The 17,280-nt window shown below is 40.0% G+C and overlaps 1 protein-coding gene across 2 annotated transcripts; it reads left to right on the top strand.

Annotated features, from left to right (window-relative positions):
* The first annotated feature begins 277 nt into the window (after positions 1 to 277).
* SKA1 (spindle and kinetochore associated complex subunit 1) lies at positions 278 to 15,902 on the top strand. 2 transcript variants are annotated; one of them, XM_027118534.1, is made up of 7 exons: positions 278 to 432; positions 1,103 to 1,201; positions 3,869 to 3,993; positions 6,106 to 6,203; positions 9,667 to 9,804; positions 13,971 to 14,140; positions 14,985 to 15,902. In XM_027118534.1, the coding sequence occupies exons 2-7, from the start codon at positions 1,114 to 1,116 to the stop codon at positions 15,131 to 15,133; spliced, it is 768 nt and encodes a 255-aa protein (XP_026974335.1). In that variant the 5' UTR covers positions 278 to 432; positions 1,103 to 1,113; the 3' UTR covers positions 15,134 to 15,902. The 2 variants fall into 2 exon arrangements, with proteins under 2 accessions (XP_026974335.1, XP_026974334.1); XM_027118533.1 differs by having other exon boundaries at positions 279 to 466.
* Positions 15,903 to 17,280: the final 1,378 nt, after the last annotated feature.

The raw sequence follows: 17,280 nt of genomic DNA on the forward strand, positions 1-17,280 counted from the left end.
ATTTGTAAACGCTGCCCTGGTGATTCTAATGTGTAGCCAACTTGGAGACCCAGTTTAAGCTCGCGATTTGATCCCCCGAGCGCTTGGCCCTGGCTGCTGGACGATCAGGATTGGGTGACCGACTGAAATCACCCGTTACGGCACGGAGTAGGAGGGGCATTTGTCGCGGCAGCCTTTCGCGCCCGAGCCAACCCAGCCCCGCCTTTTCCCCGGCCCGGCCCCGCACCACTGCCCCGCCCCTGGCCCGCTCAGCTGCGGCCCTGGGTAAACCTGGAAACGCAGGAGGCCTCTAAGCAGTGTTCCGCGAGCGCTGATGTGCGCTTGCGCGATACCAAGACCCGGCGGGCAGTTTGAATTTCACTCCCGGAGCCGGGTCTCGCCATTCTGGGCTTCCGGTGGAGACTGGAGGGGTCTTCTCGCCTCGCGACCGCACTGAGTGGGCCCTTTGCTCCTGGATCCGCATAAGGTTGGAGTCTGGTGTTGAGGATCCCGCCTTCGGAAGCGGGCGGAAGGCATTGCTTGGGCGGGGTGGGGGGCTCGGGGCGGTGCCGCGTAGGGCGGAAGAGAGGGCTTGACCTTGCTTCGCCCGGTTAGCCGGGGTGGATGCTTTAGACCTCATAAAACCTCGGAGTGAATAGTACCTGATTTCTTTCCTCCCTTCCCTCCACCTCCTTACCGACCCCAAATAGTAAAGCCCCAAACCCAACAGCATGGGAGAAATGCTTACCTGGACCCGTTTCTTTGAACTTACTGTGTTTTTCCTTAAAATTCTTGGGTCTTTAAGTTTTCAAAGAAAATGCCAATGTTGTCTTTATGTGTAAGTAAAGGCATTTGTCCCCTTAAATCTATAAGGAAATGACACAGGCTTATCCCCTGTACCCTGGTTTGGGATGCATTAACTACAGAAAGCTCTAAGACAAGTCAGTGCTGGACTTTGGACAGAAACTGAATTTTGTAGGATTGAAAGATATTTCTCTTGAGTTTTTGTACTTTCTTTTCAGGGAGATGTGACTTACTGGGTGTTTACCATTCTTGGATTTTGAAAGTGAATATAAATTTGTCTGGCTTCCCTTTTTTTATAAATGTATATCTTTTTCTTCAGAGGCTTAAAGGATGGCCTCCTCGGATCTGGAACAATTATGCTCTCATATTAATGAAAAGATTGGCAATATTAAAAAAACTCTGTCATTAAGAAATTGTGGTAAGTAAAACAGATTCCACTGACTTTGTACATACAAAATGCATTATGATTATTGTCCCACTTTGATATCTTATGCCTGGTTAAGTGAATGTATCTTAGAAAGGTAATTTTAAGTTTTGAATGGTGATTCTTAAAACAGTCTGCCCTCAGTATTTTGAATATTGCAGAGGATACTAAAATGTAAGTTACATTGAACAATGAACTAGCTATTAATTATATTTATTTACTTATGTTTTTCTGAGACACACAAGGCAGAATAGTAAGATTTGAAGGTTATTTAATGTTCCTAGTTCTAGAGCTAAGTAGAGATACTAAAAGACAAGGAAAAAACCAGAAGTGGAAAAGATCCACAGAGATAGAAGTAGCCCGTAACCCATCTTACAGACTGCTTTGGAGGAAGCTGATCAATATATATCACTAGGAAACAACTAATTGAAAATGAAGTTAATTTTTTGAACATCCAGAAACTTGTAAATTGTAACCATCTTCCAAGATATTTTGAAGTGCTGAAAGTGGATGATGCAATGTAAGTGCAGAGAAGTAGGAGATCCTTGTGAAGTCTGGAAAAATATTGTTTACAAAAATGATGTACTTCCCAGCCGTATCTAGGAAAGCTAAAGATTTATTGATAGGTGGAATTCCATCTGCTGGGAAGATCCTGTTGAACTTTTATTGTAGTTTGTATTATGAATTGATAATTTAAAAAAATTCAAATATGAACTTATACTGTTGGAATGTCCCTTCAAATTATACATGTCCTTCTGAGACTTTGATATTCTCCGTCTCTTGTTGGGAACCACTGATAAAGAGCCTCATCCATTTTACAGTTGGTGGCTGACATATTCTGTAGAAAGTTAAAGCTGAAGGGACTGTGGGTTCATCTTCTCAAGCCCCTGGTCTCGCACATGAGGAAACTGAGGCTCAGAAGTCAGGTGACTTGCCTCGGTCCCCCAGCTCATGGGTAGTCAGTTGGAACTACAGGTTTGTGTCCCGATTCCCAGTGTAGTACTTGTCTACTTCTATGCCACTTTTATTGAATAATCTGAAAAAGGACATTTAGGTTTTTAATAAGTAGTCTTCTTTAGATTCTCTTTCTGAGGGCATGATTACTATTGGAAAAATATAATTTAGTGATCTGTTAACGATCAAACCTTGAATTCAAATGACCCCATCAAAGCATGAAGCCTGGATGAAGGAGTCTGACCTGTTAGATAACTACACACTGGGTAACCATCATTTGTACGTGGAGAGAACAATTTGTCTGTTTGGTTCCATGGCCTATTTAGGAAAACCTAGTAATTTGTTTGCCACTTTGGCTGCTGTAATTTACTAGATCACTACTATCAAAAGTAGTGAATTTATTTTACTATAAATCAACAAACAAGGCCCTAAAATTTAGATGATGAAGTTATTTGAGATACCAGTATATCCAGCTAGTTGTTTTACCCCCTGCAATTAATCTCAGCAGAGACATCAATACTCTAACTTACTTGTTAATTTCTTTTAGTTGTTATGAACCTATTGTCAAATGCAATTTGCATTGCTTTATTAGATTACGTCGATTAATAATAGTTTGCCTTTACTGAGTGCTTTACTAGGTTCCAAGCACAGTGCTCACCCATCTTATATGTACTTTCCTACTTCCCAGTAACCCTCTGAGGGCAGGTACTGGTGTCTCTGACTTCAGGCCTGGAGGCTTTAGCCATTTCACTCTACTGCATCCGTAATCTATAGATGTGGTCACAGGATGTTTTCAGTTATGTGTATTTCATGATTTGGTTGCTAGAAGTGAAGATGGAAAGATTTGATTGTGAGGATAGTTTTCCTTTTTGTGCTTTTGATCTGCCCTTAAAAATTCTTTTTTTTACTACTTCTCTTATTTCTAGGGCGGAGAGGACTCTGGTTTTCCCATCGTCGTATCTAGGAAGCTAGAGAGAGGGATTAGGAGGTGGGGTTGGGAATTTGAGAGCAGGCTACTCTCCGCCGCCTCCCACCCATTCTTGCAGGCCAGTCCAAACATAAGCTTATCTTCCTGGCCAGTGATTAGAATTTTTCAGGTTTACACATTCACTGAAGATATAGCCCATGAAGAGGGATCCTGGCCTCATTAGGAATTCTCACTTTCAGCATCCTGTGCTTTGAAGTCCCAAAGCCTTGGCTCTTATCCCCATTAAAACCAAATATATTAGGTTGCTGAGAGTGACAGCCTCCTCTCTCCAGCATTCCTCTGTACCTCGTCCCCCACCCCACCACCATTAGGGCTGCTGCAGCATCAGCTGACACGTACTGCCTGGTCTGTGGTTCGCTCTTCATGTGGAAGCCCTTGGTGTTTTACCTTTTTCTCATAAGAGCTCGATTATGCATGTAAAGGGGTGTGTATTTTATCTAGCATTTCTAGGTGTTTTATTAGTGGAACAGTTCTCCAGAAGCAAAAGATTCAGGGGATACAGTGTAAGTATCTCTCCCTTCCTTTTTTTTCATATTACTTAGAAATGAGTTCTTAAGATTCTCCATAGAGACAGTTCCTAGGGGCTGAAACAATAGTTCTTTCTCAACCCTCAGTGTCTCTTTAAGGTAGAGCTCTGTCCCAAGAGTTCAGTTGGATACATGTATGTTTTTTGCTTTTCTATACATTTTATTTTCCATTTTATCTTTGTTTATTAATAGGGCAAGAACCTACCTTGAAGACTATATTAAATAAAATAGGAGATGAGATCATTGTAGTAAATGAACTTCTAAATAAATTGGAATTGGAAATTCAGTATCAAGAACAAACCAACAGTTCACTCAAGGTAATGGTTTTCTAGTGAAAAAAACAAAATAAAAAGGCAATAGATCCAGACTCCCTAATCACCAGGGAATTCTTAAGGATTCTTTAAGTTTATAATGTTCTTAGCTTTGTAAGTTATTATTAATGGTAAAGAGTGCCATTTGCATTTTATTTTCCCAGTATAAAAGACTCCAGAGTTCCAGATGTGTTTCTTCCTCCATGCTGGTAGCCAGTCTATTTAGTAAAAAGGAATATTTCCTAAATAATTCTTTTTTTCTTTTTTTTTTGGCTGTGTTCGGTCTTTGTTGTGGTGCGTGGGATTTGTCTAGTTGCGGCGAGCGGGGGCTACTCTTCCTTGCAGTGCGCAGGCTTCTCATTGCAGTGGCTTCTCTTGTTGTGGAGCACGGGCTCTAGGCGTGTGGGCTTCAGTAGTTGCAGCACGAGCGCTCATTAGTTGCGGCATGCAGGTCCTAGAGCATGCGGACTTTAGTAGTTGCGACGCGTGGGCTCAGTAGTTATAGCGCATGGGCTTAGTTGCTCCGTGGCATGTGGGATCTTCCCAGACCAGAAATTGAACCCATGTCCCCTGCATTGGCAGGCAGATTCTCAACCACTGCGCCACCAGAGAAGTCTCTCCTAAATAATTCTTGGTAGGTTTAATTTAAATAAATGATCTCCTGGGAGTGTGGTGTAGGAGGAATGCCTGCCCTGGGGTTTGGAGATGTGGATTCTCACCCTGGCTCCCCGAAGCACCTTCTGCCAGCCTGAGAAGGTCATTTTTCCTCTTGGGGTTTCAGTGTCCTCATTTGAAAAGTAATGGGTCATACTGAACTATTTCTTGGGTCCCTTCTATTCTGCATTTCTCTATTTCTATAGAATATAGTATAAGGATTCTCAAGCAAAGAAAAACTTGAGCCTCATTCACATACACATTTTATTCTAAATAAGCCTTCACCTAATCAAAGTGCTAGTGTACTTTCTGATGGGATGGGAAACTATTCAATCCGTACCATAATTACCTCATGCTCTTAGAGCCATTGATATGGTCAAGGTGGCCTCTCTGGTCCTTTTCAAGCCTTATCATCTTCAATGTCTGTAAAGATTTTTCAGCTCTGGGACTGGGCATGGTTGTGCCTATCCTACTATCAGTTGAAATGAAATTAGTATCTCTGAACATCATTCATCTCTTTAAAAGAAAGATGTTATACAAATTCAAAACAGAAACCAATAATGGTTTCACTTCTACCCTGCCCAAGAATGCCCAGGGTTAGGTGTGGGTTTCGAGAATGTTCAACTCAGGATTAAAGACTATTTGGAATTTTTGTTTACATTATGATTGAAAATTAGATGACGGGAATCCGAAGGTACAGAGTATTTTTCTTATTAAATTTGCGTGAGTTCATAACCTCAAGTTCTAGAGAAAGTTAAATAAAGACAACACAAAATGAAAGCGGTTATGATCAAGTAGGAATTTTCATTAAGCTGGAATATATGAAAGCCATTCCAAGCAGTATCTCATCGTTGCGTTCTGGGAATGCATTCTCACTCCGGTACTGGGGAACGTTTGCTAAGTCAACAAAAGCACTTTACCAGAATGAGAAACATAAATCTTTCATATACTTTTCAGTTGCTTCCCAAGGTTATTTTAGAAAGACATGAATGTCAACCCTGCCTGTTGTAATGTTATTCTAACAATTGTCCTCTGAAAAAATCCAGTAGAGAAAAATAATATATCGCCATCCAAAATCAGCTCGAGAACCAAAGGGCTCTTTTTAAATATTGCTGTATTCAGTGCTTTTTCACCGCTCTGCGTTTTGAATACTCAGAACCATTGTGATTGTGGTACGTAGTCTTTCATGCTCTTTTTTAAAATAATTAATCAATTAATTAATTTGGCTGCGCTGGGTCTTAGTTGCAGCATGCAGGATCTTTGTTGCCGCATGCGGGCTCTTAGTTGCGGCATGCGGGATCTAGTTCCCTGACCAGGGATCGAATCTGGGCCCCCTGCATTGGGAGTGCAGAGTCTTTACCACTGGACCACCAGGGAAGACCCTTTCATGTTCTATCTAACATGTTAAAACACACACAGGCAGGACAGATGCTTATTTGTGAGCTTTTTCTTTTTTTATTTTAGGAACTCTTTGAATGTCTTGAAGAAGATTATAAAGATGTGGAACATCTCAAAGAAAACATACCTCCCCATTTGCCTCAAGTAACAGTAACCCAGAACATGTAAGTATGTTTGTAATTATTTTTACTATCTGGTTTTATCAAACTATTAAAACAAACACTTCAAATCTTTTTGCTTTTCTATATACTTGCAATTTTGTTAGTGATTATCCAGGGTTTTGTTTTGTTTTGTTTTGTTACTTATACAAGAAATAGTCTTTCCCCCATCTTTACCAGTTTTCTTATCCCACAGTCTCTGGGAAAATTGTCCCCCCTCTTTCCCAAGGGTAAGTCTCCTCTAGACTGTCTTTTTCTACTTTTTCTCATTTCTTTCCCTTAGAGCAGAGTTTGTCAACATTGGCTCTATTGGCATTTTAGGTCAGATAATTCTTTTTTGTGAAAATAGCATGTTTAGTAGCATCCCTGCCCTCTTCCAACTAAGTATCAGTAGCCTCCTCTATCCCCTCCCACCTCCACCCCTCCACCCAGTTGTGACAATGAAAAATGTTGCCAGACATTGCCATATGTCTTCTGCGGGGCAGAATTTCCCCTGACCCTTGAGAACCACTGCCTTAGGGTAAAACTAAAATTAATGAGCTTCCCATCTTAAAAACAGCTCAAGGAACAAAAACCTAGCTCTATTTTTACCCTCAAAGTACTGTCCTACCTCTGTCTGTTCACTGCCAGTGTATGTTCGTGCCTGCCCTTTTCCTGAAGCCCCTAAAACCTAGCCTTTGGCTGTTAATTACTACCATACTTATGAAAATGATTGCTCGAAGGTCACAAAGGGGTAAAAAATACCTCTTCTGCCCTGATTCTTCTCACATTTTATTTTGCTGCCCATCTTTTTGAAATTCTGTTATTTGCACTGCCACTGTGCTTTCTTAGTTGTCATCCTACATCTTCGACTAGGCTGCCTCCTTTTTCTCTGCCCTCTTTTAAATTACAAGTGTGTCCTAAAGCTCTGTTTTACTCACGCTTAAACTTAACACCATTATTAATGCTCTCAAATGTCCAACTCTGGCCTTGACATGGCATCTAGTTCTGTTTTAATCGCTTGCTGGGAATCTCATGAATGAGCTGTTCTCTCCTCCAGCTTTGCGTGTCTAAGACTAAACTGTCTCCTTGTTACCCACCCATCACCTAGACAGGAACTCGGCATCTTCAACCTGTCTCTCTGTCTCGTAGCCCCAGCGTCCATTTGGCCTCTGCGGGGTTTTGTCTGTCCCTGCCCTCCCTCTGATTGTCTGGCTCCACGAGATCTTCCGTCATCTTTTGTCTTCATGATTGGGGAGCTCCTGTGTTTTGTGTTTCCAGTATTTCTCCACTCCCATCTCTCCAGTCCTCTGCCCAAAACTGTATTTCTTTTATTCTTTAACTTTATTGAAGTATAGTTGATTTACAAAATTGTATTTCTAAAAGGGGGCTCCAAGTACGTAAAAACATTCCATGGCTAACTTAACGTTTTAACTTTCGAATGTATCATATATACAGAAAAGTAATTAAAGTAATTAGTGTAAATTAATTAGTGTAAATTAAAGAAGCATGATAAACATCAGTGTATCCACCAGTCAGATTAAGAAATAGGACACTCCAGTACCTATAGCACTTTTTCTATTGCAGACCCTCTCTCTATCAAAGAGGTAATCGTCCTGGAGTTTATGATAATCACAGTTTTGTGTATGTGTTTCCACAAACAACATACTGCTTAAGTTTGAAAACTGAAAGGAAGGCACGAACCTTGCTGTGTAGGAAAAGAGCCATGTTGCTGCTGATAGTTGTAGGTCTCCAGGAACAGATAAGCTCAACAGAGTCCCTTGTATGTCAGGGTACCTTGGAATTTCACTCCAAGAAGAGAAAATTAGTGGGCAAGGTCATGAATAAATGCTAGGAACAGAGGTCATCATAGGATATCTGCCAGGGTTGTTGGACTGAACATTGGCTACCCAGCAGGAATGTGGCCCGAGGAATAGGAGGAATTTTATTCTAAACTCACTATGGCCTAGCGTCAGCTCTTAGGGCCAGGCCACAGCAGAACCTTTCTATAGGTAGAAATGGTTATTTTCAGTTGATACACACAGCAGGGCCTAAAGATAAGCAAGTACAGGTAAGAATCAGCCAGGCTTACCGTGGAGTCTCAGGTTAGGATTCACGTAAGGATCGTGCTACCATAACGTTGGGCATCTTCATCTTGACAACCCACCACGTGGCCATATCCTCATCACACCACCTCAGTCAGGCGTAGTTGCCCTCTGTGTCTGGTACTCAGCTGTCGTCTTGGGATCTCACTTCCCTGTCTTTCCTGGGATTCCCTTCCCTTGCTCCTGGGTTGGATCTTTTCTTTCTTGTATTCCATCTCCATTTATCGCTTGACTTGCTGCTGGCAACAGGGCTCCATTCCTTCCTTGGCAGTTAAACAACCTAGAAGATACAGCCTGTTTGTAGACTCTATTTGCTTGTGGGTAGGAGCTATATTAGGCTTCTCATTGACTCCAGAAATTGGGCAGGACCGAGCCACGGGTGACCCATGCTCATTGCTGGCAACTAAAATGAGTCTGTAGCAGGCAGGATTGATATAGTAAGTCCTTACTTACGAACCTTCAAGTTGCAGACTTTCAAAGATGTGAACATGCTTTCGCATATCCAATCATGTTAGTTAGTTCATGTGTCTGGCGTACGTTGCCACATGTGTGCATTGTCACATGCGTGCATCCTCTACAAGTGGTTGTGCTTTTGTGTACTTTGCTGTACAGTATTGTATAGAGTACAGTAGTACAGTATCTTTATTTCAAGCCCGGGATATCCAAAAACAGGAGTAAAAGCAGCGGTGATATAGCTGGTACTGCTAAGAAGCGTCAGCTGTTGTACTGCACGACTGTTCTTTTCAAGGCACTGTACTGTAAGATTAAAAATGTTTTCTTTATTTTTTGTGTGTGTTTTTTAGGTATTATCTGTGTGAAAAGTATATAAACCTATTACAGCACAGTACTATATAGCTGATTGTGTTAGTTGGGTACCTAGGCTAACTTGTTGGACTTAGGAACAAATTGGACTTAGGAACGCACTCTTGAAACGGAACTCATCTGTATGTAGGGGACTTACTGTACTAGTAACCAATGGGATAAATTAGAAAGATAGAAATATAAGGTGATTGATGTTTCCATGTCCAGAAATAGGGAAGTCAGGAAGAAAAGCCATTTAGAAGTTAAGTTCAACTTTACGCATATTGACTTTGAGGAACCAGTGGGGTAACTGATGAAGATGTTTGGCGCATGTTCTACTTACACCATGTTTTGAGTGTGTAAACAACAATTATATTACTGAAGATTTAGGGACTTGCTTTTTTAACATTCTCACTATTCAGATCTTCATGAGCATTAGGGGTAGGGATAGAAGAAAGGTTGGCTATAAACTTATAACAAGATGAATCATGCGTTTGATACTGATCATTTTCAGTTGCAAAGCTTTCTGGTATGCTGCAGAATTCTGACGATTACCTGTACATCTGTGCATCTCTATTCTGTAGTGTTAATGGATCAGATCTTGACCCTGAAGAACCCGTCAAAGTTGAAGAAGCTGTACCCACAAAGAAGCCCTCCAAAGAACAAAAAAATGTTAAAGAAATGCCATTTGTAACTTCTGATGAGTTTAATGGCATTCCTGCGTAAGTATTTAAGATAAATTCAACTCTTTAATAATCAACATACATGTTGATAAGTATAAGCCTTGATTATATTAATTGTAACATGCTGTGTTCCAACATCGATCTTTTCTAAAATAGTTTTACATTGTACTGTGAAAATGCAGGAAATCTTTTGTTGAAGATGTTTAAAACTATGTTTTTTGGGATTCCCTGGTGGCGCAGTGGTTGAGAGTCCGCCTGCCGATGCAGGGGACATGGGTTCGTGCCCCAGTCCAGGAAGATCCCACATGCCGTGGAGCGGCTGGGCCCGTGAGCCATGGCCACTGAGCCTGCGCGTCCGGAGCCTGTGCTCCACAATGGGAGAGGCCACAGCAGTGAGAGGCCCGCGTACCGCAAAAAAACAAACAAACAAACAAAAAAAACCTATGTTTTTTGTTTAGTTGTAAAACCTTTTCATAGAGAGATCTAGAGATGGATCAATTTGTTGTTGAGTCCTCTCAGGGTCATTTTATGATACAGATTTATCCAGTTACATTTCGGAAGTAGCTTCAGTTTTGCTGCAATTTTAAGGAAAGTGAGTGTGTTGTATAGGTTTGAGAATTAGAACAGAGAGTGCTGTGTTTGTTCGGCTTCCATTTGTCCATTGACTTATGCCACACACTTGTTTGAGTCTGTGCTGAGGAAAAGAATACAGGGTGAATAAGACAAGATGCCTCCCCTGAGAGAGGGCTCCTTTGCTCTTCACAGATGACATGGGGAACCAATTATGGAAATCCGTGTTTTTAAACTCTCATAATTCCAGGGCTTTACTTAACTTCTGGCTTTATATTATTACATTTCTTGTTACTTTCTTATACAAATAATGCACGTTGTTAGAAAATGTTTGTTGTTAGAAGATAACTCATCTGTAATTCCACCACTCAGACAAGAGAGAGTATTTCCTTCTATATTTTAACTTCACCTACATAACAAGTTGTTTCTGATTGTCATTACAACAATGTAGTTATTCTGTGAATATAGTTTACTTACTTTTTTTTTATCATGAGCATTTTTCCATCATTAACTATCATGGAAAACTTGGATTTTAATAGTTGTATAATAGTTATTAAGTATAAAAGTTATTAAGTATTTGGGTTGATTGCATTGTTATGAAGAATGGTGCAATGAAGTTTCTTTTGGACAAGTCTATTTTATAATTCCTTATTTCCTTGAGATAGTGTCCTAGGAGGAGAATCCCTGGGGCAAAGGGCATGATTATTTTACTTGTCTGAGAGTTGTCCATCTGAATTTTGTTGTTTGTTTTTTAATTAATAGACTTTATTTGTTAGAACAGTTTTAGGTTTATAGAAAAATTGAGCAGATAGTACATTGTTCTCATACCTGAAAACAGTTTCCCCTATTACTAACATCTTGCATTAGTGTGGTACATTTGTTATCATTGATAAACCAGTCTAGATACTATTAACTAGATGTTAACTAAAGTCTGTAGTTTATATTGGGGTTCACTCTTTATGTTGTACAGTCTATGGATTTTGACAAATGCGTAATGTCATGTGTCCACCATGATAAGAATAGTTTCACTGCCCTAAAAATACCCTGTATGCCACCCTTTCATCTCTCCCCACTGAGCCCCTGGCAGCCACTGATCTTTTTACTGTCTCTATAGTTTCCCTTTTCCTGGGTGTCCTATAGTTGGAGTCATACACTGTAGCCTTAGTAATATGCATTTAAGGTTCCCCTCATGTCTTTTCACGGCCTGATAGCTCATTTCTTTTTATCACTGACTAATATTACATCGTGTAGGTGTAGCACAGTTTGTTTATTCATTCACCTGTTGAACAACATTTTGGTTACTTCCAGTTTGGGGCAATTATGACTGAAGCTGCTGTGAACATTCACGTGCAGGTTTTTGTGTGGACATGTTTTCACCTCACTTGGGTCAACACCTAGGAGTATGATGGCTGGATCCTATGGTAAAATGTTTAGCTTTGTAAGAAGCTGTCCAACTGTCTCCCAGAGTGGCTGTACCATTTTGCATTCCCAGCAGAATGAGAGTTCCTGTTGTTCCCCATACTCACCTGTATTTAGTTTGTCCGTTTTTTTCTATTAGCTATTCTAGTAAGTATAATGTACCTGATTGCTTTACTTTTCAGTTTCCTGATGACATAGGATGTTGACCATCTTTTCAAATGCATAGTAGCCACTTGAAAAATATCTGGCAGTTTCACTGTTCTGAGACTAGGAATGAGGCTGACAATTCTCTTTAGTTTTTTTGTTTGTTTGTTTGATTTGGTCACTTGGTCCTTTCCTTTATTGACAGCTTAATTGTTGCTAAAATTCTGTTTGATGCTATTCGGTTTTTTAAATTGTCGTTGTTATTGTTGTTGCTCATCGGCTGAGCTAAAGGGAAGAACAAATGGCTGTGAGAACTTTGGAATAGAAGGGTCTTCAGAAAATGCTTCCTTGAAGGAAGGATATTAGAATAGTCATGGTAGAGTATTCTTTTTTTTTTTTTTTTTTTGCGGTATGCGGGCCTCTCACTGCTGTGGCCTCTCCCGTTGCAGAGCACAGGCTCCGGACGCGCAGGCTCAGCGGCCATGGCTCACGGGCCCAGCCGCTCCGTGGCATGTGAGATCCTCCCGGACCGGGGCACGAACCGGTGTGCCCTGCATCGGCAGGCGGACTCCCAACCACTGCGCCACCAGGGAAGCCCTAGAGTATTCATTTTTAAACTAAGGAGTTATTTAACGAATGAGAGAAGTTAGAAGATTAGGATAAGGAAGAATGTGTTCCAAGCATAGGACTTTATTTATCTTTAAAAAGTTAATACAGGGTTTCCCTGGCGGCGCAGTGGTTGAGAGTCCACCTGCCGATGCAGGGGACGCGGGTTCGTGCCCCGGTCCAGGAAGATCCCACATGCCGCGGAGCGGCTGGGCCCGTGAGCCATGGCCGCTGAGCCTGCGCGTCCGGAACCTGTGCTCCACAACGGGAGAGGCCACAGCAGGGAGAGGCCCGCGTAACGCAAAAAAAAAAAAAAAAAAAAAAAAAGTTAATACTGAGATGGAATTAAAGTAGAAAACATTGGCACTTGTTTTGAGGAAATTAGGAAATAGTTCACATGATTTAAAGGAATTGCATTATGTTGAGCTGTGGCATCAACTGTGGAAATTGTGGTTAGAAAAATGAGTGGTGAAAATGAATCTAGAAAGGAAGGGAATAATGAAAATGAATGGGTTTTGGTCAATATGAACATTTTCCTTTAAACATATTTATATATTATTTTATCTTAAGGAAGTTTCGATTAGAAAACTGCCCCTTTGAATAGAGGCAAAGGACAGAGTTTAACATAATGAATCCATGATTTATTGAAGGGAAAAATTGAAGCAGATCATGAAAATTTTGTTTTTGGTCTGTACAGACCACTCAGAATCAAGGGTCTCCTATTCTTATATTCTAAGACCCTGATGACTGGGAGGATGGGCAGGAGGGAGATTGGATTGGAAGAGTGGGCTTTAGCGTGAAAGAGACAATGCTTAAGGGCATTTGAGTTCAGAATGAATAGTGAGCTGTCCGTCGAGGCTGCCTGTAGTTCTCCTCTGCCGGCCAACTGTGCAGCTTAACTTCCGGGCCCTTTTGTCCCTTTGCAGCCCCTGCACCATCCGTTCTTCTTCGTCTCGATCAGCATGGTCATCTTTGTTGTCACATTTGTCATCCTTCATCTCCTCTTCCCCCTCTTCCTCCTCCTTTTTTCTTTTTCTCTCTGAACAGATCCATTTTTGCAGGAAACTAGAGTGGTATGAGTTATATAATTTATTAATATTTAAATTTTTCTTTCCCTTGCTCACAAACATTTAAAAATATTTAAATAAACTTCTATTTGCAATTAATCAGTCTATTTGAATCAGAGTTTGAAAGCCTATTTTAAATTGTAATGTTAATTCTGTAGGTGGAGAATAGGAATTTATGTATCCAGACATAACTAGGGAAGATAAGCACTAATATATTGTGGTCTCTAATTTTTCAACGGTTGAGATGTGTCTGGTTTATTTGGAAGTTGGTATAAAATTTTTTATATAGAGTACTAATAGCTTTGCTACTGTATAAAGTCATCATATGTAAATGTTTTGCAAAGAAAACAAGTGTGTATGATGATTCTTTAGAAAAATTAATCATTTTCTTTTTTACAGGTACATGAAATCACGCTTAACCTATTGTCAAATTAATGACGTTATTAAAGAAATCAACAAGGCAGTAGTTAGTAAATATAAGATCTTACATCAACCAAAAAAGTCTATGAGTTCTGTGGCCAGAAATCTCTATCACAGATTTATTGATGAAGAAACGAAGGAAACCAAAGGTAAAATGAGGGTATATATATGTGTACATGTCAACTGTTTGGAATGTAACTAAACATGAGAAACAAGATTAATTCCAGAAACTTCTAACTCTAGAGAGGTAGTTCTCAATCAGGGGCAGTTTTCCCACCAGGGAACATTTGGCCATCTCTGGAGACATTTTTGGTTGTTATAGCTGGGGTTGGAGGTGCTGCTGGCATCTAGTGAGCAGAAACCAGAGATGCAGCTGAAGTACCCTATAATGCGCAAGACAGCCCTGACAAAATGAATTATCAGCCTAAAATGTCTGTAGTGCCGAGGCTGAGAAATACGGCATTAGAGTCTATTATGGAATGATATCCAATATTTTCAGAATTAGAATAGTAATGATGACAGCTGTTCATGCTTATACTATAGCGCTTACTATGTGCCAGATAGTGTACTAAGGGCTTTAGTCCTCACAGCATCCTTATGAGTTGTGTACTATTATTATTACTGTTTTTCAGAGTAGGCAAAGAAGGCTTAAGTTACTTGCCCAAGGTCATTCAGTTAAGTGATAAAGCTGCTGTGGGTTTCATTCTCTTAACCACTACCGTATCGCGTCTTGAAAAGTGAATTGTTCAAAAGATACCAGCAGATAGCCAGTGATATAATAAGCAGGGCTACATTTCTGAAATGCTACAGTAAACATTATGCAACTTCAGTTTAAAGAATAATTACTATTTTAGCAAGAATACCAGTTCTCACTGTGCTTGGATAATGATAGGAAAAAGTGATTAATGCCATTCATAGTCATAATGTAATACATTAAAGACTCATCTTGAAAGTTGTCCTAATAAAAATTAGCATTAATATCTTTATTTTCAGGCCATTATTTTGTAGTGGAAGCTGACATAAAGGAGTTCACAGCTTTGAAAGTTGACAAGAGATTTCACGTGATACTGAATATTTTACGACACTGCCGGAGGCTATCAGAGGTCCGAGGGGGAGGACTTACCCGATATGTTATAACATAAGGCCCTTGTGAGCTTTTGAACCAGCCAACAGTAGGGGATAGAGGCTATTCCTCTAGTTTCCTTATATGTAATTTCTTTATATATAATTTCTTTAGCCGTTTCATTTTCATTTTCTTTGTTTCTTGTAAAAATAAAACTTAAAAATAAATAAAGCATGTATATTTTAAAATCTACTTCCTTACAGTAAATATTTAATCACCTACCATGTGAGCCTCTGTTCTAGGCATAAAAATGTTCATATCTAGTTTTTGTGCTTAGTGACAGTGCTGCTGACCCCAGTAAGACGGTTGCAAATGTGATAATAAAAGTCAAATTTCAAGAAGATAAGATCAAGGATATCCAGGCTCTTTGGAATTAAAGGTCATTAGTGTCTAAATTCCACTAATGATATTTCAGTCAATAGGCAAAAGCTGGATTGGGAGGCAGCCCATCCACGTGGTTATTCTGCTTTCCCATGTGTGGTTAAGGAACAGCTTACCTGAAATGCGTTCAGTGTAAATCAGTCTGTAAACATTGGCCTGTAATGAAATTGTAATAAAAGTATTTTGAGATGAAAAAGATGATAAAATAAGACGTGTAAGGTCATGGAAAATGAGTGGGTGGATTGTAAGAATTTAATGGAGTTTCTTTTGCGCACTTAGGGAGGTTGTTAGTCTATGTCTTAGTGAGCATTCTCCAGAGAAACAGAACCAAAAGGCTATCTATCTATCTATATCTACCTCTATATCTATCTATCATCTATCTATCTGTCTTTTTATCTATCTATCATCTATCTATTGACTGTCTCTTCTATCTCTATCTATCTAATTCTCTCTCTCCTATCTCTTCTATCTATCTCCCCAATCTATCTATCTCTCTGCCTATCCATTCTATCTATCTATCTATCTATCTATCTATCTATCTATCTACCTATCTATCTATCTATCTATCTGCCTATCTATCTATGGAGATTCATTATGAGGGATTGGCTCATGTGATCATGGAGGCTGAGAGGCCCTCAGGTCTGCTGTCCGCAAGCTTATGGATTATGGAGGCCCAGGAAAGCTGGTGATGTGATTCAGTCTGAGTGTGAAGGCCTGAGAACCAGGGGAGCCAGGCCAGAGCAGATGAGACGAGATGTTACAGCTGAGCAGTGAGGCAGGAAAAAAGAGCAAATTCCTCCTTCCTTCCTCCTCCTTTTGTTCTGTTCACGTCGTGGATGGACGGGAGGACGCCCACCCACACAGGGGAGGGTAGTCTGTTTCACTGAGTCCACTGATTCCAATGCTTAGGATTTGGTTTAGCTGTATCATCTGGTTTGTAGGAAACACAAGGAATAGAGAAAAAAGTTAAATGTTATCATGAAGAAGCAATCAGACAAATCCAGATATGACATAAGTAAGGTGATGTCTTAAACACAAGTCAGTAACAGAAAAGAATAAAGGGCTCCTGTTCTAGATTAAAAGACTAAGAGCTTAGTCAAATATAAACCGTGAACCTTGATTCCGTTTGAAAAAAAGATTGATGGACAATTATAGAAATTTTAATATAGGTTGTGTATTAGATGCTGTGAGAGAACTAGTATCCGTTTTCTTAGTTATGATAATAGTCATGGTTATGAAGGAGAGTATCCTTATTTTCTGCAGGTGCATCTGAGGTATTTATTTAGGGATAAAACAATATGCTTTAAAATGGCTAAGCAATATAATTGGATACATACACACATAGAGCGGATATGGTCAAGTGTTGTTTGATCTAGCTGATGGTTAGAACAGCATTCGTTGTATTATTCTCTCTAATTTTATGTGTTAACATTTTTTTCCTAATAAAATTTAGAATACTTGTGAAACAAATGTACTGAGTAGATATTTACATTTCATGAAAACAGATCAGAACTTGCAGGCTGGTGACGTGAAGCTGCGAAGGAAGGATTGTGAGCCATCAGTCATGAGCTCATGTGCCCCTTCAGGCACTTGTGAACTTCAAGTTCCTGTATCCATGCTTCCCAGCACTGCTCACTGAGCCCAGGCTGGGTGTTTGAACTTGATGCGTTAGATGAAATTTCTTGAATTATGCTGGATGTAAATATTATTATGTTTACACACAAAGCAATGTGTTGGGCATCTAACTTCTGCACTGAGTAATAATGATGCACAGTGTACAAAGCT

This window comes from Aethalodelphis obliquidens, unplaced genomic scaffold, assembly GCF_003676395.1.
Source record: "Aethalodelphis obliquidens isolate GAN/ISIS:26980383/991018 unplaced genomic scaffold, ASM367639v1 scaffold19, whole genome shotgun sequence".
NCBI lineage: Eukaryota > Metazoa > Chordata > Mammalia > Artiodactyla > Delphinidae > Aethalodelphis > Aethalodelphis obliquidens.

What these genes read in the sequence shown, in the direction of transcription:
- SKA1 (XM_027118534.1), top strand. Translation starts at nt 1,114, where the DNA reads ATGGCCTCCTCGGATCTGGAACAATTATGCTCTCATATTAATGAAAAG. An exon ending in TCTGTCATTAAGAAATTGTG is followed by an intron (nt 1,202 to 3,868) that starts GTAAGTAAAACA and finishes GTTTATTAATAG; the next exon opens with GGCAAGAACCTACCTTGAAG. An exon ending in GAGTTTAATGGCATTCCTGC is followed by an intron (nt 9,805 to 13,970) that starts GTAAGTATTTAA and finishes TCTTTTTTACAG; the next exon opens with GTACATGAAATCACGCTTAA.